Here is a 23576-nt window from a genome sequence, read left to right as displayed (position 1 = left end):
TAAAAAAAACCCACAGGAAACAAGAATGAAAGACGCTGATAATCAAACAACTGTGTGTAAGGCAGGACGTGAGTGATATGATTGACTTACAGACAAACACAGCAGACACGGTGGTCACGGCCAGTGGAACGTTCTGCAGTAGGCTTGCAAGAGCCAATTGTTCAATTTTCAGAAAGTGGTGATAACAGACATTACTAAATTGCATAAGCTTATAATCAAATGAATTATATTAAGTTAAGGTGGGTAATAAATACTCAAAACTCATCACTTCCTAGTTATTTAATTATGCCTTACTATTATCCATGTTCTTAAGGTTATCAGATCTGGCATAGTCTCTCATGTATGGTATGGAAACACTATACAACAGAACGCTACAGGACATTTCTTCCTAATGCCATATCCAGTGATGTCACATTGATAGGATGAAATCAGCCATGGTGGGAATAGTCATACCAGGGAGACTGGCAAAATGCTCCAGGTCAGCTCCCCTCCCCCGAGAGCTGGTTGTTACACATGCCAGCAGCACACTATTGCTCCCTGATGTGCTCGTCAACAGCGGCCACCTGTGGTGACCCACTTATGGTGGCCACATGGTCATCCCAATAAAGACTCTCGCTAGCTCTGCAATGTTGGGCAAGTCATATACCCTCTTTATCCGTGCAAACCCCTTAAAGAGTACCTGGCACGCAAGTACTCCGTTTGTTGTGGCTTACGCTTACGGGAGGGGTTACGGTGCGCTGGTGAAGAGCCCAGCCTTGGAAACCACACTTGCTGGGTTCGAATCTCACCTCTGCTCCTTGTCAGCTGGAAGGTCCTGAGCAAGTTCCTTCACTCCTCTGTGCTTTGTCTTCTAAATCCCCCGAAGAAGGCCAACAAGAGTAGCTACCTCTCATGTTAGTGTGAGGAGAAAATGAAGAGCAAAAGTCGTAATGGACAAAGACTGCCATGTACTAAATAAATGCTGGATCCATGTTTGCGGCTTCTGTTATCATGGGAGTTCTTTTAGTAATTATCATCTTCCAAGGGGGGTTACTTTTCCTTACTAATTTCCATATTATCACACCTCACTTTTTCCCAAATAGACTATTATCTACTAGAGAGGATCACAGAGAAATCCTGCTGCTTTTTAAATTCAAATGAATTCCAAAAGTTTACCATTAATTAAAAGTGAGCATTTAAAAACACAGAACTACCATATGATCCAGTAATTCCAATCCTGGGTATTCACCCATAGAAAACAAAAACACTAATTTGAAAAGATTATCTGCACTCCCATGTTCATTGTAGCATTATTTACAACACCAAGATACAGAAGCAACCTAAGTGTCCACTGATGACTGAATGAATAAAGAAGATGTGGTGCGTGTACACACACACACACACACACACACACACGCAAGAATATTATTCAGCCATAAAAAAAGAGGGAAATCCTGCCATTTGCAATAATATGCATGGACCTTGAAGGCATTATGTTAAGTGCAACAAGTCAGCCAGAGAAAGACAAATACCTTATGATCTCACTTACATGTGGAATCCAAAACAAACACAACTCCCAGATAAAGAACAGATTGATGACTGCTAGAGATGCAGGGTGGGGGGTGAAATGGGTGAAGGGGGTCAAAAGGTACAAACTTCCAGTTTTAAAATAAATACTTCTTGGGGGTATAATGTACAGCTTATGCTATAGTTAATAATATTTGAAAGTTGCTAAGAGAGTAAATCTTGATTTGTAACTCTGTGTGGTGACAGATGGTAACTAGACCTACCGTAGTAGCCATTCTGCAATGCATACATAGAGCAAATTGCTATGCACACCTGAAACTAATCTAATGTTATATGTCAATTATGTCTTAATTTTTTAAAAAGTGAATAAATCGTGAAGGAAATTCCAAAACAGGAATTATTGAAAGATGATTACTTTGAAGGAAGTCATTCTTACAATAAACATGTAAGCTTTAGGCTTGAGGGATAAAGAAAATCCTTGTAATCCTTTAAAATCATATCTCAAATACAGGGACAAAAGCAGTAAAACAGAACACATTATCATGTGTGACTTCAAAAGAATATTAGTGTTATAAGGGCATCAACAGCATACTAAACTCAGAGCACATAACTATGAATAGAAAGCTGTCTCTTAAAATGTAAATTTCACCCACAAATTGATATAAGGCTTGTCTCATACAAAGTACAAAAAAAGCCTATGATAAAACCATTATTGTCAATGCCATGGCTCTGTATTTATATCAGCCTTATTTCCAGGAAAAAAAAAAAAAAGGTGGGGCACCAAAAAAAAAAAGGTGGGGCACCTGGGTGGCTCAGTTGGTTAACTGTCTGCCTTTGGCTCAGGTCATGATCTCGGGGTCCTGGGATCGAGTTCCGCGTCAGGCTTCTTGCTCAGCGGGGAGCCTGCTTCTCCTTCTGCCCCTCCCCACTCGTGCATGCACTCTCTCTCTCTCGAAAATAAATAATCTTAAAAAAAAAAGTGAAGTGGGCAAAGCTACTGTATTAGAATTATTGTACCTTCCTTTACTAATCATAAGGTCTCCTGTGGCAATGTTCAAATGCCGAAGACTTCGTTCCGCCCAGCAAAGAAATCAATGGCCACACGGTACTCACAGAGGATATCAACACCCATGTGGAACATCCACCACGCCCCCTGAACTCGTGATCCCTCCTCAGTTTGCACTCCAGCTATGCACCACATGGTCTCCTGGAGGAGGCAGTCAAAGTAACCACGCTCTGGGGGCTGACTCCAAGCACGGTCTCCAGAGCCCGGCCTCCAGCTCCTTAGGACATGTGTGGGACTGAGCAGCTTTACGACTGAACAATGATGGCAGCTCCCCACACATCAGTGCCACCCACCTGAGCCTCCCCACTTCCTGTGCGCTACTTTCTAGCAAACACCTGGGCTACCTGTGCCACCTCTGGCCAAAGAGGACCTGCTGAAGGGACAAAGCTAACTGCAGGAATGAAGGATACACCGTTTTCCTTGGGCACCCCCCGGTTGAAAGGCTCATCCTCCCTAAGACACATGTCCAAGGCCACCTCAGGGACCACTAGGGCCCCTTCATCTGTCCTCTTCCGGGTCCCTAACAAACCCTCAACCAGGACATTACAGACCTGAAGCAGGGAGGAAGAAAGGAATACAGCTGGAGGGGACATTTCATTTACATTTAAGGGCCATCCCCCTTCCCAAGGCAGGTTGAGGGTTTTCCGAAAAGGGACCCTGAACCACGTCTAGAGAAGCAAACTGAGATTACTAATCTACAGACTTCAGGTGAAGTCAGCTTGGAGCTGGCATTGAGAAGATCCCTGGGACAGGTTCAATAAATAAAGGGACAGTCCTTCAACAGGACACCACGCAGATATGAAAGAGAACAGGGAAACTGCATGCACCAATATGGAACAACCCTCAAGATCCATTTTTGAAAAAATAAGTTTGATTGAAATATAATTTACATACAGTAACATTTACCAGTTTTAACTATGCACGTTGTCAAGCTTGAATAAGCGCATTCAGTCATATGACCACCACTACGATCATGATCTGGAATATTTTCATCACCCTGAAAAGCTCCCTCTTGCCTCTACACAGTTAATCATCCCCATCTCCTCCCCATCCCTGGCCCCCAAAAGCCACTGATCTGCTTTCTGGCTCTGTAGTTGGCCTTTTCCACAAGGTCATATAAATGGAACCACTATACTCTAGTAGTTTTTATGTCTGATTTCTTTCACTTAGCATCATGCTTTTGAGACTCGTCATGTTACTGCATACCTGCATGTATACAGTATCACACGTCATACACACGTGCGTGTACAGGGGATTGGGTACATCGGTAGTTCATTGTTATCGCTGAGTAGGATTCCATTGTACGGATTTGCCAAAGTCTGTTTGTCCATCTTATTGGACATTCTAGAAGAAAAAAGTAAGCTGCACCACTGTGTGTCACGGCATGCTGCCATCCATGTAGAAAGGGGATATACACACACAACTTTGTGTGTCTATTGACCAGCTCTTGAAAGACACACAAGAAACTGGAATTATGGTTGCCTCTGAAGGAGAAATAGAGTGGCTGAGAGATGTCCTTTCTCTGTATACCTTTTAATATAGTTTAAAAAAATGTTTTTTACTATGTACATATACTACCAATTCAAATAAATAAATTTTAAGATGACTTCCTCCGTCTAGGGTCTGCATCCCTTTTCCCCAAATCTTAAACTTTTTTTAGCTATTTCTTTGACTTATCAAGATGAGCAAAAGGTTTAACAAGGTATTTTCCAGATAAAAAAAGGAATTTTGCTGTTTTCCTTTTTCCCCTTCCTCATGGAGTTCTTACACACTCCAACTTGATCTCCCTTAACTATGTGCTTCATAAACTTAGAAAATAAAAGCCTCTGACATCTGACCACCACATTCAGTAAAGCCAAAGGCCCTGCAAACTCACAGGCTCTCATGTGAGCAGAGCTTGGTCCGAAAGCACCTCATTGGATGTGAAAACAGAAACAGACTGGACCACCTGGGCAGAGCCCAAGGCATGACCTCTGAGGAGCCCTGGTGGCCTGAAACGCCCTGCCCTCTGCCAGGCCGGGCTGACCATCTGCCCCACAGCGACAATGGAGCTGCAGTACCTTAGGTTTGAACCCCCTTGAAAGACCCTCCAGCAACATAAAAGCACAACCGTGTGAACATCTGCAGCCACTCAGAAAAGCCAGTGCGCATTCATATTCCCTTGTCTGGTGGGGCGTGGGGGCTTTTTTCCCCCTTGTTACATTAATCCTTGTTCTTGGCTCTTTTGACAGTGTCTGACACATGGCTTTGCTCACTGAAAGTTTTCTGAAGGCCTCTAGAGGGGTGGCTGATCCTCAGAGCTGGGAATGACGTCACCAACACCACGCTCGGCCGTGCCTGGGCTTCTCCCCATCCTCCCCGTAGAGACTTGGGCTGCTGCCCTGATCCCCAGCTCCTGAAGTGGCCCTCACCTTCCCAGCACGCACAAGCATCCGGCTTACAAGGGCCTGCTTCCTAAGGCACCGTGCAGGCCTCAAGGCCGGAGCATTACCCCGGTAAACACGCACAGAGCCGAAAACAACGGAGCAATGACAGGTCATGCTTATTCAGTCTTCAGCTTGGGCCACGCGCCCGCGACTCTTCCCCACCACCTCCCAGCAGCAGGTTCCCAGGTCGGTGGGCAGGCCCCACCCTGACCAGATACTCCTTGGGACCCCTCACTCCAGCAGACCAATGACTCGCTTCAGCAAGGCTTGGTTGGACAAGCATTTGTTTTGTGCCTATCATCCCCAAAGAAGAAACGAGGCAGCATGGAAGAAGCTCCCAGGAGATAGGCAGTTGATGGCAGCATTCCATGGGCCCATGACAATGGCCAGCTACGGACTGACGGGGCCTTGAATGGACATCCTTCGGCAGGCAAGAGGGGTGAGGTGTATCCCATCAAAGCAGAGCATGGCCAAGCCTGCCCAGACAGGGCTCAGGACATGGTTTTCCATGGCACTGTATCAGGACCCACATATTTGGAAAGTTATTCCCCGGTCAGTACCCTTCCAGTCCTTCTGATTGCGTCAGGGGGAAAGTTCGGTATGGTTGCCAGTATGTCCTTAACACTTCCCTAGCACTCCGTAATTTCCCCTTCTCACACACAGGAAGAGTGGGCGGCTTCTTCACAGACTTTGGCAAACGATGAAATCCAGTTAGGGTTTGATGACATTGTTGTGTCTTCAATGTATTTACTTTTATAGTTACTTTCTGTTTGGTATAAATTAGTTTTCTGCATACAGGAAAGTACAAAATTTCTGTTTCAAATTATTTTATTTGAGGCAAAAAGTCAACTGATTTAAAGAAAAAATATGAAATAAGATACCACGGGAGGTGTGTGTTTAAGATTAAAAAAAAAAAAAAAAAGCAAAAACCATATAGGGGTATGTGGTTTTTCATGGATCTGACAAAAACCGGGCCTCTGATCACTGAGGTGCCAGAGACACTGGGATGAGCCCGAGAACTAAGGTTCGGAACCACACGAGGCACCTTCCAGAAGAAAAGGAGTCCATTCACCTTGACAAGAGCCCAGGGCATGTGTGATGTCATGCGGAAGATGAGGCTAGAAGTGTGAGCTGGGCCAGCTTGTGGAGAGCCCTGAGGCTGAGTGGCCATACAAGGGCTTTCACCTGTGACTGGGAAGACCCCCGAGACGCCTCCAGTCCACTTCACTAGTAGGAGGGAGCCGATCCCCAAAACTGTGGTGGTCTGGGGGAGGAGGGGAGATAAGCTGAGGCACGTGGACCCTGAGGCAGAGAGGCCAGGGAAGTAGCCTGACCTGCCTCAGCTCTGGGGGCCACAGTGAGCCCTTGAGAACGGACCCGGCACCCCCAGGAGGATGGGGCTTATCACGATAATCTGTGTGTCCTGAAGGCCCCAGCAGGGCTGAGAAGGGAACAAAGTGTGGGACAACACAGCTAGCCTGGGAGGCAGGTGTTAGCTCAAACAGTGTTCTACGATTGAGATGCTTACCACCATATATGGAAAGAAAACTTCTAGGGAAAAGGAGGAAGAGCGAGAGAGAGAGAAAAAAAAAAAAAAGATTGGAATAGGCTTAAAGCAAAAAAGAAAAAAAATACCTAAAGATAGCCTAAACAAAACACCCCCAGCCCCTCGTGCCTGCCTCACAGTCTGCTGGCCATATGGCGCGCGATAAGCTGGAGCGCCTTTATTTACCTTCCTTCACCGTCTACAAATCTGACAGCCAGCCCATCGAGAAGGCCCCACTTGCAGCAGAGGCTACGTCATGCCCTCATGCCCAGAGGACCAGCTCCCAGTTCCCCGTCCCCACTCCAGGAGGCCACCCGCTGCCACTCCCTCCCTACCCTTGTTGCCTGTATCGACTCCCACGAGGGCCACGGCCCCCCCAGCTATTTTCCCACACAGCACACGCCAGGGCCAGGCCCGCTGCCTCCTTGGCCAGCTGGGCCATTGGGCCACACCGTGTACCGTCAGCCAGCTCGTGAGTGTTCGCACTAATGGGCGAACTGGCTGCCTCTGCCATTCACCAGCGTCCTCCACTACAGCCCAGACAACAACTGGGCAATAAACTTCCCTGGCGGCTGTGAATGATCAGCCCCCAGAGCGCCACTTAATGGGGCTGCTGCCTCTTGAACCATAAGGGCCACAGAAGCCTGGGCTTTCTTGGTGCATCCCACCACCCCCATGTCCTTGTACGAGGAAAGAGCCAAGTACTAATCACATCCAAACTTCTCTAGGTCCGATGTACTGGACTGCTCTCTGGCTCTTCCCCAAGATGACCCAAATCATCCCAGACAGGTGTGTGCTCGCTCTGCGCTCCTGAGCTGCCCTCACCTCTAAAATCTTGTGACCACCACCTCGATCTCTCTTCTTGACAGCCCTGGTTCCTTTGTGGTTTTAGAATTTTTTTTCTTTTTTTATTCTGTTTGTGTTCTACACGCTGACACAGAGATAAAAGGAAATAACACTTAAATATGAAAGAACTCTTTACAACGAAATCTATAACTGTACATGTTTATCTCACATGCTGGTGAAAAAGCACCAACATTATGGAATGGGACACATCATATCATGGAAGAACCAAGAAAGCTCACGGAGAAATACATCCAAGTATGAAAGTACTGTACTCTTGGTGCCTTCACACATCCCTCTTGTCTGTGGATTTAGGTACGACTCACTGTCTCCTTGGAGAAACACATTCCTGACCTTATCCTACAGGTGTCCATTTAGGAATTCTGCCATCTGCTGCAAGGCTGTGCTCACATCGCCATCTTGGCAAGCCACTCCAGAATTTTACTCTAGCACAACTGGTGTCCAGTGATTTGCTTTAAAAACTCCCTGGGGGAGGCTCCCACAAACTTGCCCTCAGAGAAGGGCTCTCGGGGCCAGTGAGCACAGGTCTCCTGGCATCCCAGGCACCAAGGAGAGAGCACAGGCATGAGGATTTGTGGGGGACCAGCGGCCCCAAAGGCTCCAGAGTCCGTGTTCCCACCTGGCCTCTTTGGGGGCTGTGTGGCTCACCCAGGAGAAGGGAACCCCTGTCAATCACGTTTTGATCAAATGGAGAAGTGCCAAACTGTGGGGTGAAGGGTACCGGGAAGGTTGAATCTTCCAACGGGATGCCCCGTTAAATCTGAATTTCAGATAAACAACGAATCATTTTTAGTGTAAGTATATCCCATGCACTCTATGGGCTACACTTAACAAAAAAAATTATTCGCTGTTTATCTGACTTTTGGATTTCATGAGGAAACCTTTATGTTTATGTGCTAAACTCTGGCAGCCCAGGCTATTAGGAAGCAGCAGGGCCGACAGCCTTGGGCAGCCCTGCTCTTCCCCTGTTTACCCTCAGAAACAGCCCCGCCTCTGGCTGGCACCTCATTATTGCTATTCCCTGAGTGCACTCTGCAAAGGCCTGCAGGCTCTTTGGGGCCCCATCTTGAGGCCATGACATGCAGGACAACCCCCAGCCAAAGCAAAAAGTCACCAAGAGCCCTGAAGGAAAGCATCTGTAGAAGAGAACCAGCATGAGGAAGCCTGAGGGAGATGCCCCACCTCTGGGGAGTTTGGAGACCCCAAGCACAGGCACTTAAACATCTTGCAGTGTTCAGATGTGAGCCTGTCCCAAGGGTACCCAGGAGCCAGTGTAATCTAAGACCTAGAGATGTGAGTGGCTGGTTGGCTTAACAGAAGCATGAGCCACTTTATAAATGGCCTTCACTCGGCCATAGGGCAGCTGGTCTGGGCAGGCCCCAGCATGAATCCTGGCAAGAGACATAGCCCAGCCCCGCTGAAAAGCATCTCTCAGGGGCATGGACTCATGGGCTCTAGGCCAGACCAAGTGCCATGGATGTGGGGGGCATTTCTCTATATATAATCCAGAAGCATCAAGAAGCAGCTGTTACTCTCCTGCTCTGGCACTAACAACTCAATAACGGAATGAGATTCTAATCTGTAGACTATTTTTACTATCATCCAGAAAGCCAGTGGCTAATATTAGGTTGAGCTACATGAAAACACCATTTTCCTAAGGCAAGAATGTTAGAATACTGGCAATTACATATGGCCCAAACAGATGATAATGCTGAGTGCCTGCTGGGGGTCAGACTCCCTGCAAGATCCTTTCAGTATATGTGCCCATTTTAGAGATGCAGAAACTAAGACACACAGAGGTCAAAGCACTCATCCAGCTAGACACACACCAGGTCTGTGTGACGCCAAAAGCCACATTCATTTTACGCACCATGTGGCGGGTTCATGCGGGTCCTTCTATCTCTTGTGCTCTCTGCCCGTAGGTCGATGCCTGGCCATTCTGGCAGCATTGGGCACCACCAGGACTCCCACCCTGCCAGCTATGCAAGGGCCACTCTGTAGCTATGCAAGGGCCACTCTGTAGCTAATCAAAGCCTGGCCTCCTGAATTAGCAGCAAAGCGTATTTAACAAACAATCTCAAGAGGGAAAAAAAATTTGAAAATTTATTTAGAGTGAGAGGGAAAAGAGGCCAAAAAAAGCACTCCTAAAATAAAGTAATCAAAGGATAAAAACCAAGCCCTACTAGTTTAAAACGCCTTAACCATGACTGTGAGCTAATATGTAGTGGACCACTGAGAAAGCCATCAGGTACAGTATGATCCAGCACCACTGCAGACCCAGATACGTGTACTTCTATGGCTCTCCTCTGAGAAGACCACAGAGCTTCAAAGAGAGAAGAGGATGAGAAGCCTCCCAAAAGGACAAGTCAAGGCCAGGGAGTGTCACTGGTCTCCTGGCCCACCATAACTCCCCTCAGAGGCTGAGACCAGCGCAGTAAGATAAATAAAAGGGCTGTCAGACTCCAACTTGAAAAGAAGAAACAAATGTTCTCCTCCTTGTGAAATAAAATGTTAGAAATCAGAGCATACATAACACACAATGAAAGTAGATTCCACTACTTCTAAATGAATATCCACAGAAATCAAAGCTGGAGAAGAAAAAGGAGGACTGACCTTCACGTGGGCCACGTAGTGATGACACGTCTCCTCCCTGTGGTCCAGCTGTAGCTTCTCTGTGATCTGACCCACGGACTCTCCCAGCAACACAAAGTAGACCCTGGGCGACTGGCCCTTTGCCCTTTTGGCCACATCAGCCGTCAGAACGTAATTGAGACCTGTCAATAAATAAAGTCAAGACGTCATCGAGGACTCGTGTGGAGACAAGGCCACCCGCGCACCCCCCTCCCAGGCTCACAAGCACACTTCATATGCTACCTGCCTCCCCACTGCGACTGAGGGCTGCAGTACAAGCCAACACCTTCTTGGAAAGAAGCACGAAGCCTGCATCCTCACAGAATCAAGAGACAATCAGGCCGCCCCCTGCCTTCCCAGCGATGCTCTGTGTATCACACATGATGGCTCTCCCCGTCTTAAACCCCATGAGTTACCAGCTGAGTCACCAATATACACATCAATAATTAGCTGTACCCACCAGCACTGTTGGCGTCCTGAAAAGAAGACACCATGGTGAACCTACAGAATATTACTAGAAGCTGCAGAAATTATCACGGCTGCACATAATCCTGATTCCTATAAAGCAATGGGATATATGCCCAACACAAGGGAGCAATTACCCAATAATTCCCAGATGTTGACTTGTGTTCTAGGACCGCGACATCCCTTGGACCACGTGTCATCAGGTCCCCCGAGCACCAACTATGTGCCAGGCACTGTTCCAGGCACAGGGCATAGAGCAGTCCTGCCCTCGCGGCACTTACACTCATGGAAACTCAGACCGAGGCTAAAGGTGCCCTTGTTCCCCAGGAGCCGAGTATACGGATCATGTATATTACAGCGCCTATCGTTTCAACAGCATCATGAGCACTGTGGGGCCTGTGCTCAGGCGTACTGAGCTGCACTCCTGAAGAGAAAAACTCCTCGCCTATTCCTGAACGCATAATGTCACACGGCAGAACCTACCGGGACACAATCTGAACTTAAAAATAAAGTCACAATACAGGATGCACACTGGATAAACACAGAAGGTCTTACTTTCATAGTTTCAGAGTCATCAGTCCCCCTACAACAATGTGCTTCATTAGGCAAATAGGGCGTTAGTGTCAATAGACCTATTTCACTGCTTTTCTGTACCATAGCAGAGATCAGCCCTCTGGGACCCTTTTTATTTTTTAACTGCTTTGTGGATTCAGGGGAATGCGGCATTTTTAAAGTGAGAGAAAGGGAACATTCTGAGCCCAAAATGACCAGACAAGGCTGCAGAGCCATGGGAAAACAGATGACCCTGTCTCCACGAACCAGCCCCTTGGAAGCTAGGGCTCTTGCACCAGTAAAAAGCAGCCCACACCTGCCCACATTTAAGTATGTGAAGCAGGAGAGTGGGGATGGCTCTGTCTTTTAATAACATCAAAGGGATCAGCCACCAGGAGAGGTCCGAGCCAGGAGGGAGGAAAGTGACCAGGACAGGCGTTCTGCAGCTGCCACAGGGTGTATTTTGGATGCATCTAATGGTTTTCCTGGGCCTCTGCCATCTCAGGGATCTTGCCGTGCCGAGCTGGCGGATTCCTGGTCAGCAAGGGCCGGTCTGCCCCAACTTGTTTACTTCAGCAAACAGCTGATTGCCAAGGCAAGGCTGGGTCACCGGGGGACCTGAGACCTGGATAATTGAAGGCAATATAATGAAGAAAAGAATGCCTGTGGGAAAGTAATGTGACAGAGAAAACATGGGAGCCCAGACAAGAGTTGCATACCGACTCCTTTGGCGACACCAGGTAAGGGGACAGACACACAGAATGTCAAAGCTTCGGGGCAATCTAGGGACCATCTGGCTCAAAACCTTCATTTGTCAGATGAGGACCTGAGGCCCCAAAAGGGAACCAGACTTGCTCCAGGCCAGAGGACCATCCACCACAGAGCTGAGTCTAGAACTCTCCTAACCTCCAGTGTAGGGCTATTCCTACCACACTTGTTCTTGGGGTACTTTTTACATTTTTTGAATGCCCAGATGGCAGAACCCAACACATACGGGGATTCAGAACTGAACTCTGCTCCATTTAATTTCAACTCATCACAATTTCCCTGAGCAACAGCCAAACAGTAAGAAAAGATAAGTATAAATGGATTGTGTTCCAAGTTCTATTTAGCCAGCCCAGAGCTAGAGCTGGGCATTGCTGGAAGATGAGCCAGGCTACGTCTGGGCAAACCCAACATAGCGGCAGTAGCTGTTGAGTGGCCCCCTCTCTGGCCTTCCTTCCAGGTGTAAGAGCTGTCCTGCTCTTGGGAAGGTGGGCATGGGGAGAACAGAGGGTGTGAACCCTCTTGCCAGTGATGAACTCTCTGTGCTCAGAGAGAGCTGGGGTAGAAATGACCACGGGAGGACAGAGCAGATAGATTCAGTGACCCACCCATATCCTCTTGGCTTATACCATTTCTCTGCTATCCAGCCCAGCTTGCAACTGCCAGCACCCGCACCCCCTTTCCTGAGAGCTTTCTCTGGTGGCTCTGCCCACATGCATGGCAGACCAGAAGTGCCAGAGAACCAAAATCCCTGCAAACCTGCAGGAGCCCAGCTCCCTCATCCCTTGGGTGGGGTAACTCGGAGGGGTGCTCTACATGGATTCGCAGGGTTCCCCTGCAGGAATCAAGGACAGCACACCTTCTGTTTGGCTTCTGTGATGGTTTACTTTTTGTGTCAGCTTGACTAGGTTGTAGTACCCAATCTGGATATCAGGTATTTTTATTTTTATTTTTTTAAAGAGTTACTGATTCATTCTAGAGAGAGAGAGCACAGCAGGGAGGTGCAGGGAGGAGCAGAAGCAGAAGGACAGAGAGAATCTCAAGCAGACTCTACAACGAATGTAGAGCCCAACGTGGGGCTTGATCTCACCACCCCAAGATCATGACCTGAGCCGAAACCGAGTCAGTTGCTTAACCAACTGCACTGCCCAGGTGCCCCTGCAAAGGTATTTTTAAATGAGATTATGTTTAAATCAGTAGACTTTGAATAAAGCAGATTACCCTCCATAATGGGGGTGGGCCTCATCTAATCACTTAAAGGCCTTATGAGAAAAAGACTAAAGTCACCCCCAAAGAAGGAATTCTGCCTTCAGGCTGCCTTCAACTAAAATATCAATATACACACATCCAATTGGCTCTGTTTCTCTGCAGAACCCTGACTGACACAGCTTCCTTCCCTTCCTGTCTTACTTTCCTACTGGTGCTTCTTCATATTGATCACAGCCTTGAATCAACCACATGCACCAAATCCTTGACTCAGGCTCTGCTTCTGGGAGAATCTGAATTAAGATGAGGCAGGTCAGGAAAAGGGAACAGATTCAGCCTTCAGTGTGTGCCAAGCACTGTGGTGAACACTTTTCACACACCACTTCAGTCCTGTAACATCCCATCTCACTATAGAATCTGACCCAATATATCCCTCAGACAACTGAAGAGAGGACAGAAACAACTCACAGTTACTAGAAACTGAGCTGAGGACCACAACCACTGCTCTGCTCCAGGCAGAGCATGGGCATGCCAACACGTTCGCCTATCAGATTTTTCTAAAATGTTAAAGTATACAATCACAGACACACCGAATTATCCAATTCGCCAAGCGTAATCATTTTGGAAGCTTTTCATCTTTATAACTGCCTGCCTAATGCTTCTCCTTGATTTAAAATTTACTTTGACATTTTAAATCACACGAAAAGAAGTCGGTTCCATATCATACACTCTCTTTGAGAAGAAAGCCACCAGGAGACTCCTGATGGGAAGCCCAGCCTGAGTGAGGATGGTCTCAGAGCTGTCAGGCGGCAAGAAGTGCAGACCACTCTGGAGCCCTGAGTTCAACTGGCAGTTTTAAACAGTACCTGCCCCAAGAGCGTCTGAAAGGGAGCCCCTGAGAAGCGGAAGAGATGCCAGAGGAGCAGCCAATCAGCTGGCACGCTCCAGCAGGCTGGCCCCGTGGGAGGGGGGGCTGCCCCTAATGCAAGCCAGGCCAGCCAGCCCCCGTCCCGGGGAGGGGGCTGGTTCTGATTAGCGCCTGCTCCCACCGCACAGGCCACAGCTTCAGGTTTTCCTTCTGGCAGCTTGTGTCCATGCCATGTCGAATGATGTCATGTTGATGGAAAAGCTGACCAGCCCCAAGTCATGTTGCAGCCTCCTCCTTCCCCTGCCCCCAGCTGGTTCCCAAGGGCCCCCCATACTGGCCTAGGCCAGGAGGGAGCCAGCTGTCTTGCATCAACTCAGCTCTGGTTGGTCCCAGCAAGTTTTTGATTCATTCCCATTCTCCATCACAACATGATTTCAGCTGTGAAATTCTACTAATAAATCCTCCTTCCAGACTTACTGAGCTTCCCTTAGAGTCTCCCGAGAGAAGGGGGGACAAAGGGTATTTCCCCCTTTACTAGCTCTCCTAAGCTTGCTCCCCACCCCACAAAGGAACGAGGTGGTAATTATTAGACTAGGTTACCCCATGCCTCATATAACATGGATCTGCCTCATTATCCCATCCCCATGCTTCTCAAGAGACAACAAGGAGCTCAAAGAATGTTCTGTGTGTGTGAATGCTTTCTGGAGTGGAAATGTACCCACCCCCCCCCCCCCCGCCAAAGCCAGAGGAAGGGTCTGGGGACAAGTTGCCTGGTTTTGACCCTACTCCTGCTACTGGCTTGGATGACCTGTGCCATGTCTCAGGACCTGGGTTCCACTGCTTGTCCGGAGGCAGGCAGGTACCTCTGCTTGCTCATGGCTCCGAGAGCCATGGAAATAAGGGGTGCCAGATCAGAGCACAAAACACAACCATTTAGGGCTCATCCCTCCCTGGTTTTCATTTAGCACTCTGGTGAGAGTCCAGAATTGCTGGCTCGATCCCTAGCCTCCAGAGACTGACGAGCACATTTAGGCTGTAGCCTGGCCAGGAAGTAGGTAGAGGCTCAGCCCCGTGGGTAAGGGGCAGAACACTCCCAGGCACAGCATTCACCACCCTTACTTACGGCTCCGAGGAGTGACAAGTTGCCGTCCAGGCCAAGAATGAAGTGATTAATAAGACTTGGGATGGGCAGAACTCTTGTTTTAAACTGCTTGGTGAAATGGGTTATAAATCTGTTCTTTGAACCCCTGCAGCTGGACGAGTGCCTGCACCCCAGCACGGAAAGGAGGGCCTACCACACAAAAGGGCCCCGACACATCCAGAAGGGGGAGCGAAGGAGCATGCGCTGTTTTCATCGGCCTCCCTCCCTGCAGAATGCAAGCTCCCTGAGGGCCAGGGCTTTGTCTGGCCTGGCCTCTGCTCTGTGCCCAGAGAGCACATAGTCCCGCACTCTTTTTTTTTTTTTTTTAATATTTATTTGTTTGATGGAGAGAGAGACAGCCAGTGAGAGAGGGAACACAAGCAGGGGGAGTGGGAGAGTAAGAAGCAGGCTCCCAGAGGAGGAGCCTGATGTGGGGCTCGATCCCAGAACGCCGGGATCACGCCCTGAGCCAAAGGCAGACGCCCAACGACTGAGCCACCCAGGTGCCCCATAGTCCCGCACTCTTAAGAATTTAATAGCTATTTGTTGGTTAATGACCCAGCAGGTGCTTCAGTAGTTCCGTGTCACTGGCTACTTGCTGGACTGGATTCTGAAGCTGTTGTCTCTCAGCTCCCAGCCCACCCTGCTCTGCGAGGCTGGGTCTGGCGCTCTGCACACCTCATTTCTGCTTTGCCAGGGGTTCTGTGGGGGGCTCAACCCAGACAGACAGCTTGAGGGAGGCTGGTGCAGGGAGAAAGGACTGCATCTTCCTGCCTGCTTCCTATTCCTATCATCTTACCCCAGCGACAGTCTTCCCCGGCAGCTAGTTCCAACAGTTTCAGTTTTTTCCCCACTGCACCCCTCAGTGACACCGGCAGCACTAGCTACTGCCCCCTCCCCCAAGGCTGAGGTGCCAGGTCCGCAGGGTCCCTTCTCCAAGTTTCTAGGTTCTGATCACCCCAAGTGTGACCTTTTCCCTTTGTCCGCTTGACCAGGGGTTCTCAGGTCTCAGCCACCCAGAGACTTGCTGAAGGGCAGGTTGCTGGGCCCCACCCTCAGGGTCTGATTTGGTTAGAATGCACATTTCTAACATTCCCACGTGCTGCTGCTTGCAGCTGGACTGGGGACCACGCTTTGAGACCCCCTGGTGCCGACCCAGAAGTGGGGGCTACTTCCGGCAGTGACTACCAGGTCCTCTGTGACCTGCTTTCCCAATTCCCAATGTTAAATTCTGTCAAAATAACTGGTTTCTGTTTTCCTAACTGGATCCTGCCATTCCAGGGGCCAAGGCAGAGTCACCCCCTACAGAGAATCTCTGGAGTTCCCACGGTCCTGCCAGAGGCCACAGCTGCCCCTCCAGTGGCTTGGCAAATCAGCTGGCCCTGAACACCCCTGAGACCAAGTGCGAGCTGTGGTTTTCCAGTGCTAAAGCAGCAAATGAAGAGGAGAATGGAGTGCCTTCCCCACCAGGTCCTACAGGAGAGAAGAAACCAAAGCAGCCAGACTGTAAGTAACATGATGCGCCTATGGCTCCCCAAACCTTCCCCGGGGAGGTCCTGTGGCTCAAGATGCCAGCAGACAAAAAATGCTTCTGACAGCTGTTCAGAGGTACCCAGCACACCACTGGTGCTCCCTGATTGCACGGTGCCAGCCACACCGTGCCAGGGCAGCCATTCTACGGACACAAGTCAGCCCTGGGTATGCAGGCCCTGAGAGGGGCCTGGAAGGTCTGCCCAAGGCAGACATGCATTTGCCAGGCATTCTGTGGCCAAACCCACCAGCACCAGGGCCCCTCTGCAGCTGCCAGCAGTGGAAGAGAGGGAGGCTCATCACCAGAGCCCTGGCCTTGGGTTCCCAACACAGACGCCTGGGCAATGACGCCGAGCCTGGGAGACAGCAGAGGCTGGCGGTGCCCCCACCCTCTACTACCTGGAGACCAGGGACCTGATCTTCCTGACCACGCAGAGCCAAGCACTGCCTTCTGTGCGGGACCCCAGTGATACCCCACCCCAGCTGGACCCCCACAAGCTACCTGCCACTTCCCTGATTTCTATCACATTTCCATAATGGCTGCCCATTTTCCCCTCCTCAAGTCTCTCCATAGCCCACTGCCAGCTCATGTTATACTAGATTTCTGCAAAGATGGAGATCTAGCACCTTTCCCTGAATGCCAGGGGAGGACAAAGAAAAACAGGATGGATAATTTTCTGCATTGCCCCACTGATACCAAAATTCTCCAGTATCATGATCTTTAAGCCTCAATCTTAAATGTGGAGAAATGCCACTTAGACTGTAAAGGGATGTCTGAATGCAGTGGGGAAGCGCACTGCCACTCAGAGTCCGCCCCCTGCCTGTGGGCAGCAGACTGCCTGCTCCACACTGCCCACTAGGGGCAGTACCGTGTGCTACCCAACTGCCTGTTTCTCCTGCTATTCCCCAACTCTTCAGGGGTCATGGTTAAGCCTAGACTTCATTATAATTCTGCCTAGAGGTCAATGAAAGCGGCCCCAGTGACTGGGGCCCAGAAGGCCCACTGGTGGGGAGCAGCTTGAGAAGACACCCACATCTTCTCCTGGCTCAGCCCACAAACCTTCTAGTCAGAGTTCACTCAACCACCTGTCTTATGCTCTGAAATCCCTCTTGCTCAAAAATCGCATCTTGGGTTTCTTCTTCTCTGCTGCTGCAACACCAAATTACCTTCATTACCACCACAGTGATGTCATCAAAGAGCCTGGAAATTGTGGACACCACTTCAGGATCAAAATAATAGAAACTCTGTAATTCCCATTCGAGGCTCCATGAGGATATGCTTGGTACATGCAGGCACACAATAAACATTTGTCAAATGAACACACACATGAACTATTAATCACTTGCTTAGAGTTCTAGAATAGTTCTGCTTATTTTTATGCACACCAACATAAACCTTCAACAATTCTTTTATAATGTTTTTTAATGGAGTCCAACTACATCATGAGTTGGTATTCGATAGAAGACATACCATCTAATTAGGCAGAGGACACAGGAGTCCTAGAACCAATAGAAAAACATTTTTCCCTAGAGACTGAGGTCTTAAAATAATTAGGGAGGAGAGGAGAAATAGTTTTTGGAAAGCAAAACTAAGTATCATCAAACCAGGATTCAACTGCCGGCTTCACCAATAGCTATGTGATCCTAAGCAAATACTTTCCTAGCCGAGAATGATCTTTTTCTCACTGCGCTCTGCTTAAAACGTTTGTTAATCCTTTCTCACCAACAAGTCCTGAGTTCATGGCACGTTTACATTCAGCTTTGAAATGTCTAAGTTCTTGTGAAAGAAATCTCTATGAACAAGTTCAAGGTTTGATTGCTGAACTTACTCAATCCACCGGAAGATCAAGATAAAGTACCAAGGAGACCATTAGCCTAGAAGGGTTAGTACACTGTTAAATAACGCACAGCACTCAAGGTGCAGCTGAGAACTGGAGCAGCGCACGCACACGTGCACACACACACACACGCCCTCCAGAGCAGGGCTTCTCGAACACAAATGTGCACACGGACCCTGCGGGATCTTGTTAAAATGCAGATTCTGATTCTGAAACCCAGAGTGAGGCCTGAGAGTCTGCATTTCTCACAAGCTCCCGGAGGATGCTGGTACCGCTGGGTCCAGGGACCACACTGTGAATAGGGAAAGGAGACATTTGACTCAAAGAATGTCTGAGAAAGGCAGTAAGTCCAGGTCCTTATTGTTTTGTGGTTTTTTCTATTTTCCTAGAATTCTATTTTCTATTATTAAGTCAGCCTTTCAAGTAAAAACAAAGCACCTATTAATCTGCATGAGTGTTCCAGATTCATTTCCTTCAGGTGACCACACACTCAGAGCTCTACTCCACACTGATCCTATCCTATCCCAGGGATTGGATCTCCGGAGTTGGGCTGACAAGTTGGCTTTCCCCAACCAGAGAAACAGCAGGGCCAGCTGTCTCTTTTCAATTATCTGAGGCTGACACAGCAGCTTCCCCTCTTTTGTAAGTCTAAGCCTTCGTAAACCTCAGCATCCCAATCCTACCATCCATCCCTGGTGTCAGATTCCACAGGAAAGGGCTTAAGGCCCTGACATCTGGCTGGTGCCACTGGCTCAGGGGAAGCCTCCAACTACCCACCACTTCTTTTCTCTAACCAAATGGAATGTTTTGTAAGAGCCAGGCTCCAGTCACTACCTTTCCACAAGTCCCACTGGCCTGTGACACCTGTGGGGCCCAGTGAGGTTTCAGTCTGGTCACACACTTGGGGAAAGGATGCTTGGGGTCAAATATTATTTGTTCTAGAGCTGGAGGTTATGTTAAATTGAGAAACTGTGGGAAGCGGAAAAAGAGCATACACTGCACAGGGAAAGGGTGTCTGGCCTGTGCGTGTGCTGCCTGCAAAACCAGCCAGAATGCACAGTGAGAGCAAAGGATCCAGAACAATCCCTCAGCAGCCACAATCCCACTCCAGCTAAGGTGGCCATCCCAAGCCCTAACTCAGTGGCTCATTACCAATCTCTCCTGGGACGTGTTTGCCGTGGAAGCTGAAGCAGGCGGTGACGTTCAGGCAGTTCACAGGCTGCAGCCCGTCGTGACACTGAGGCGCCGTGATGTTGATGGAGGCTGGGAGGAAGATGGAGACATCCACCGTAATGACCGGTCTCGCCCTGCACGTCAAGAGAGGTAGGTGACTTCATTGTGCTCTCAGAACCAAACAAGAACTAACCCAGCAAGAGAAATCCTAGGCCTTCAGCCCAGCATTTAATTAAAGCATGAAATAACCCGTGAGAGAAGGGCCAAAGTGCCCTGTAAATACTTTTTCATGGTTTTAGAAGTGACTTATTTCCTAATAAATTAATGGTTAGCTTCCCAATAATAAAGGCAAATAAGTTGTTAATAAAACACATCTGGCCGAAGCCATAAATGAATCACCAGATGTTGGGTGATTATTTAAAATTTCACCAATTAAGTTCCGTTTCCATTTTATTAGGAAGATAGTAATATATTTAAGAGGAGTTCCTACAGCAGATGCCAGGACTCGGGAAATAGATGTACCATCGGGAATTCCCCCAAAGCATTTACTGTCTCTGTAAGCAGGAACTGCAGAGTTCCAGTTGCATCCAGTGGGTCAAAACTCCCCCTTCGTTTACTCCCCTCAATTCATTAAGTATTTTTCTAAAAGAACTTGATTAACAGAGTCCCAGCTGATAACAGCAAAGCACTTCAGAGCTGAAGAAATCAACCCACCTGGCCTCAGGAGCAAGCGAAACCCTATAAACATCCACATCCTTATCACCAACATGGACCACCACCACCACCACCACCCACCCTGTGCTGGAAAGATGCACTGCATCCCTGTTGCACCTTCCATGGATCCCCAGGGGCGGCTGACAAAAGCTGACAGTGACTCAGGCCATTCTGCTCTCATTGCAAACACCTGTTCAGGGACGGTTCACCAAAGCTGTGGCTTAACCTTCTCCCCTCCAGGCCTCACAAAGAGACCCTTTTACCTCTCGGGAGCCCCGGCCTTCATGCCACTGGCGTGGTATAACAAGATTAAGGGGCATTAGTGGCTTGAGAACAATGACCTCACAGAGTGCCCACGGTGACAAGACAGATGGGGAAAAGGAACACAACTCTCAGAGAAGAAAGTATTAAGGAAAACCTCAGGGGAAAAGGGAAGGAAGGAGGAGACACGTGGCCCGGGGGGCGGGGGTGAGGCGTTTTCACTGCTGCCACCACTGCCATGGATATGGGAGAGTTGTGACAAGTACAAGGGAATGGTAAGTCTCCCAGAGAAAATCCAGCTGTAAGGCCAACAGATGTCAGACAACAGTGCCTGAAAGAAATCCAAGGTCCCGGCCTTCCAACTTTCTTCTGGGTTCATCCTTAGAAGATGCTATAAATCACACAAAAACCAAATACTCTGCTCCTGGTCAATATGATTGTACAGATGCCAACGGACACTCTGTACAGCCCTGGAGCCTTTCCACAGCCAGCTTACGTTCCCTCTCCTGGGAGAACTCTCCAAGACCCCTGGCAGTCGGATGCCCCCCTCCATGGCCCCAGCCCTATGTTCATACCTCACCCCACTTACTAAGGTCCTTGTTTATTTTCAAGCCTGCTCCACCAGCCTGCAGGCCCCTCAAAGGCTAGGACCCCAGCAAATTCATCCTGACATCCTCAGGATAGGTGTTCAAAAACCCGAGGTGTTAAATGGGTGCCAGGGATTGAAAACCACGGGAGTGCCCAAAGTTTCCCAAACAGACAGAGGCACCAGGGAGAGCTGGTCTCCACCCTGCCCTGGGCACATCCTGCCTGGTCACCGCATGGAAGAAAGGCCTCACCGCCCCCGCATCCCAGGGGCCACGGTGTCGGGGAGCCCACCCGGTCCCCGCTCACAGCAGAGCCCTGCAGAGTCAGGCAGGGTGAGCAGGCTGGCAAACTGACGTCGATGGACGCTGTCAACGCAGAATCCTCTGAGGTGAGGACAAAGACCTTCAGAAGCACGTCTCACCAACATTAGTCAGACCAGGCCCTTGAACCTGTTTCAAGTCCAAGAATTGTTTTCAGACCAGGGAAAGCCCAGAAATCTCTGCTAAAATCTCCTCGCTTCCTTTGAACTTCAGTGGCGCAGCTCCAGGCGCCTATCGCCCTCACACAGGCCCTGCCCTCCCCAGCTAATCTGAGAGAGCAAAACCGTCAAGGGCAGCGCGGGGCCAGCCACAGTCCTGCCTGCAAAGGTGCAGGCCTCAGTGAGAAAAGCAAAGGGGCACCTAAGGACAGCACCGCAAATGCCTTCAAGACTAGATTTTTAAAAAGTTGGTAGCTAGAATACTTCTTTCTGATGACTCTGACAGTTCGAATCCTGACATGGACGCTCCCTGACTTACGACAGATCGACTTAACGATTTCTCAACCTTATGATGGGGTGACATGCATTTAGTGGAAACCGAATTTTGCATCGTGAACGTGGATCTTTCCCCTTCCCGGCGCTACACGGGATGATTGTGTGGTGACGGTGGCCAGGGGCCACAGCTCCCGGGCTCTGCCACCAATCTCGAGGGGGAACAGCCCCTACACTGACACCCTTTCTGTACCCACATGGCCGTTCTGTTTGTCACTTTAGGCACAGTATTCAATCATTTACATGAGCGAGTCAACGGTTCATTATCAAACAGGCTTAGTGTTAGATGATTGTGCCCACCCATAGGCAGATATAAGTGTTCTGAGCACAGTGAAGGTGCGCCAGGCTAAGCTGTGGCGTTCAGGAGGTTAGGGGTAGTAAATGCATTTCCACTTAGGATATTCTCAATTTATGATGGGTTTATCATAACATTAACTCCTCCCTAAGTCAAGGCAGATCTGTACTTCACCTATATTTATTTCCAGGTAAAACCAGTCAGGATGCCCTCTGATGGGGTATCGCTCCCATCACCCCAGCCTTCTGTGGGGGTAGTGCTGCTTGTGGGACAGACACAGGAGGACAGACTGAGAGCCTGGACCCCGGTGAAGGGCACTCTCCTCCAGGCAGCTAATTAACGGCTATGTATTCAAAGCCTCTCACAGGTGCTCCCTTAGTGGCAGCCCAAAAGATTTCCAGCCCGTACACACTCGGACTCTCTTCCTGAGGATGTGTAAGAATGAGCTCAGTATGTTTCACATGCATGCACATGCATGGTTTCTTTTTCTGGTCCCACCCAAACTCTAAGGGGACTCAAAGTCTACCTAACTTGCCGGTCAGCTATGCCATGCCTGAGAGGCCCGCCTAGCTTGACAGGCTGACGTCTCCAGACCTTCTTGTCCACAGTCATTCAGCCACGTCCAGCACATTATAAACAGATACCACTGCAGATGACCAGCCTTCCTGGCCCCTCAGACATACTCAGCAGTCCCTCTGCCTGCTCCTCCCTGCCCCTCTCTTGAGAGGCACCAGCTTGCCTTCCCTGCTCCCAGAAGAGACCTGAGGTGGTCACCCTCACCCAGGTTCCATGATGAATCTTGCCCTGGGCCTGCTCCAATCTTGGGGCCTGGCTCAAAGATGAGGCCTCTGCCACCCACAGCCTATACACCGCAGCCCACCTCCCACTTCTCCCTCAATCTCCATTCATCCTCGTCCCTTTCTCCCTCTGTCTCTTTAGGCCCCAAGTCAGGAGTGGGGTCAGGGCAAGGTTTGTATGGATGAGGGTGAAGCCAAAGGTGACCACCTCTGATTCTTGCAGGACAGGAAAGGACGCAGGAGAGCAGGAGAGGTTTCAAAGACTCTCAGCCTAATCTCTGAGCCACCTGGCAATCCCATTTGCTCCTTTGTAGCCAAGCTTCTGAAAAGGAGTCAAACTTCACCATCTGTTTTCTTGCTTCTCCTTCTCTGTCCCACCCACAGTGATCTGACTGCCGCACCCCACTTCTCTCCACCTGCCAGAGCCAAGGGCACCGTTGGCTTCACACTGCCACCTCCACCAGGACTATGTGGCCCTCTCTGCTGGGCTTGATGCAGGCGGGTGCCCTTGACCACAGAACCCTGCCTTATCG

General features: G+C 49.3%; 1 protein-coding gene across 1 annotated transcript in view; it reads right to left on the bottom strand.

The window, feature by feature from the left end:
* ITGA9 (integrin subunit alpha 9) overlaps positions 1 to 23576 on the bottom strand; it is a 326298-nt gene that overhangs the window by 231359 nt on the left and 71363 nt on the right. The window contains exons 14-15 of the mRNA XM_045798248.2: positions 19557 to 19711; positions 10022 to 10182 (exon numbers count right to left, since the gene is read on the bottom strand). Of these exons, the coding sequence (XP_045654204.2) occupies positions 10022 to 10182; positions 19557 to 19711 (316 nt within the window). The remainder of the gene's footprint in view (positions 1 to 10021; positions 10183 to 19556; positions 19712 to 23576) is intronic.

The sequence above is a fragment of the Ursus americanus genome, chromosome 20 (assembly GCF_024610735.1).
Source record: "Ursus americanus isolate L20-20 chromosome 20, mUrsAme1.1.p, whole genome shotgun sequence".
Lineage (NCBI taxonomy): Eukaryota > Metazoa > Chordata > Mammalia > Carnivora > Ursidae > Ursus > Ursus americanus.
This window is presented reverse-complemented; position numbering and strand designations above follow the sequence as displayed.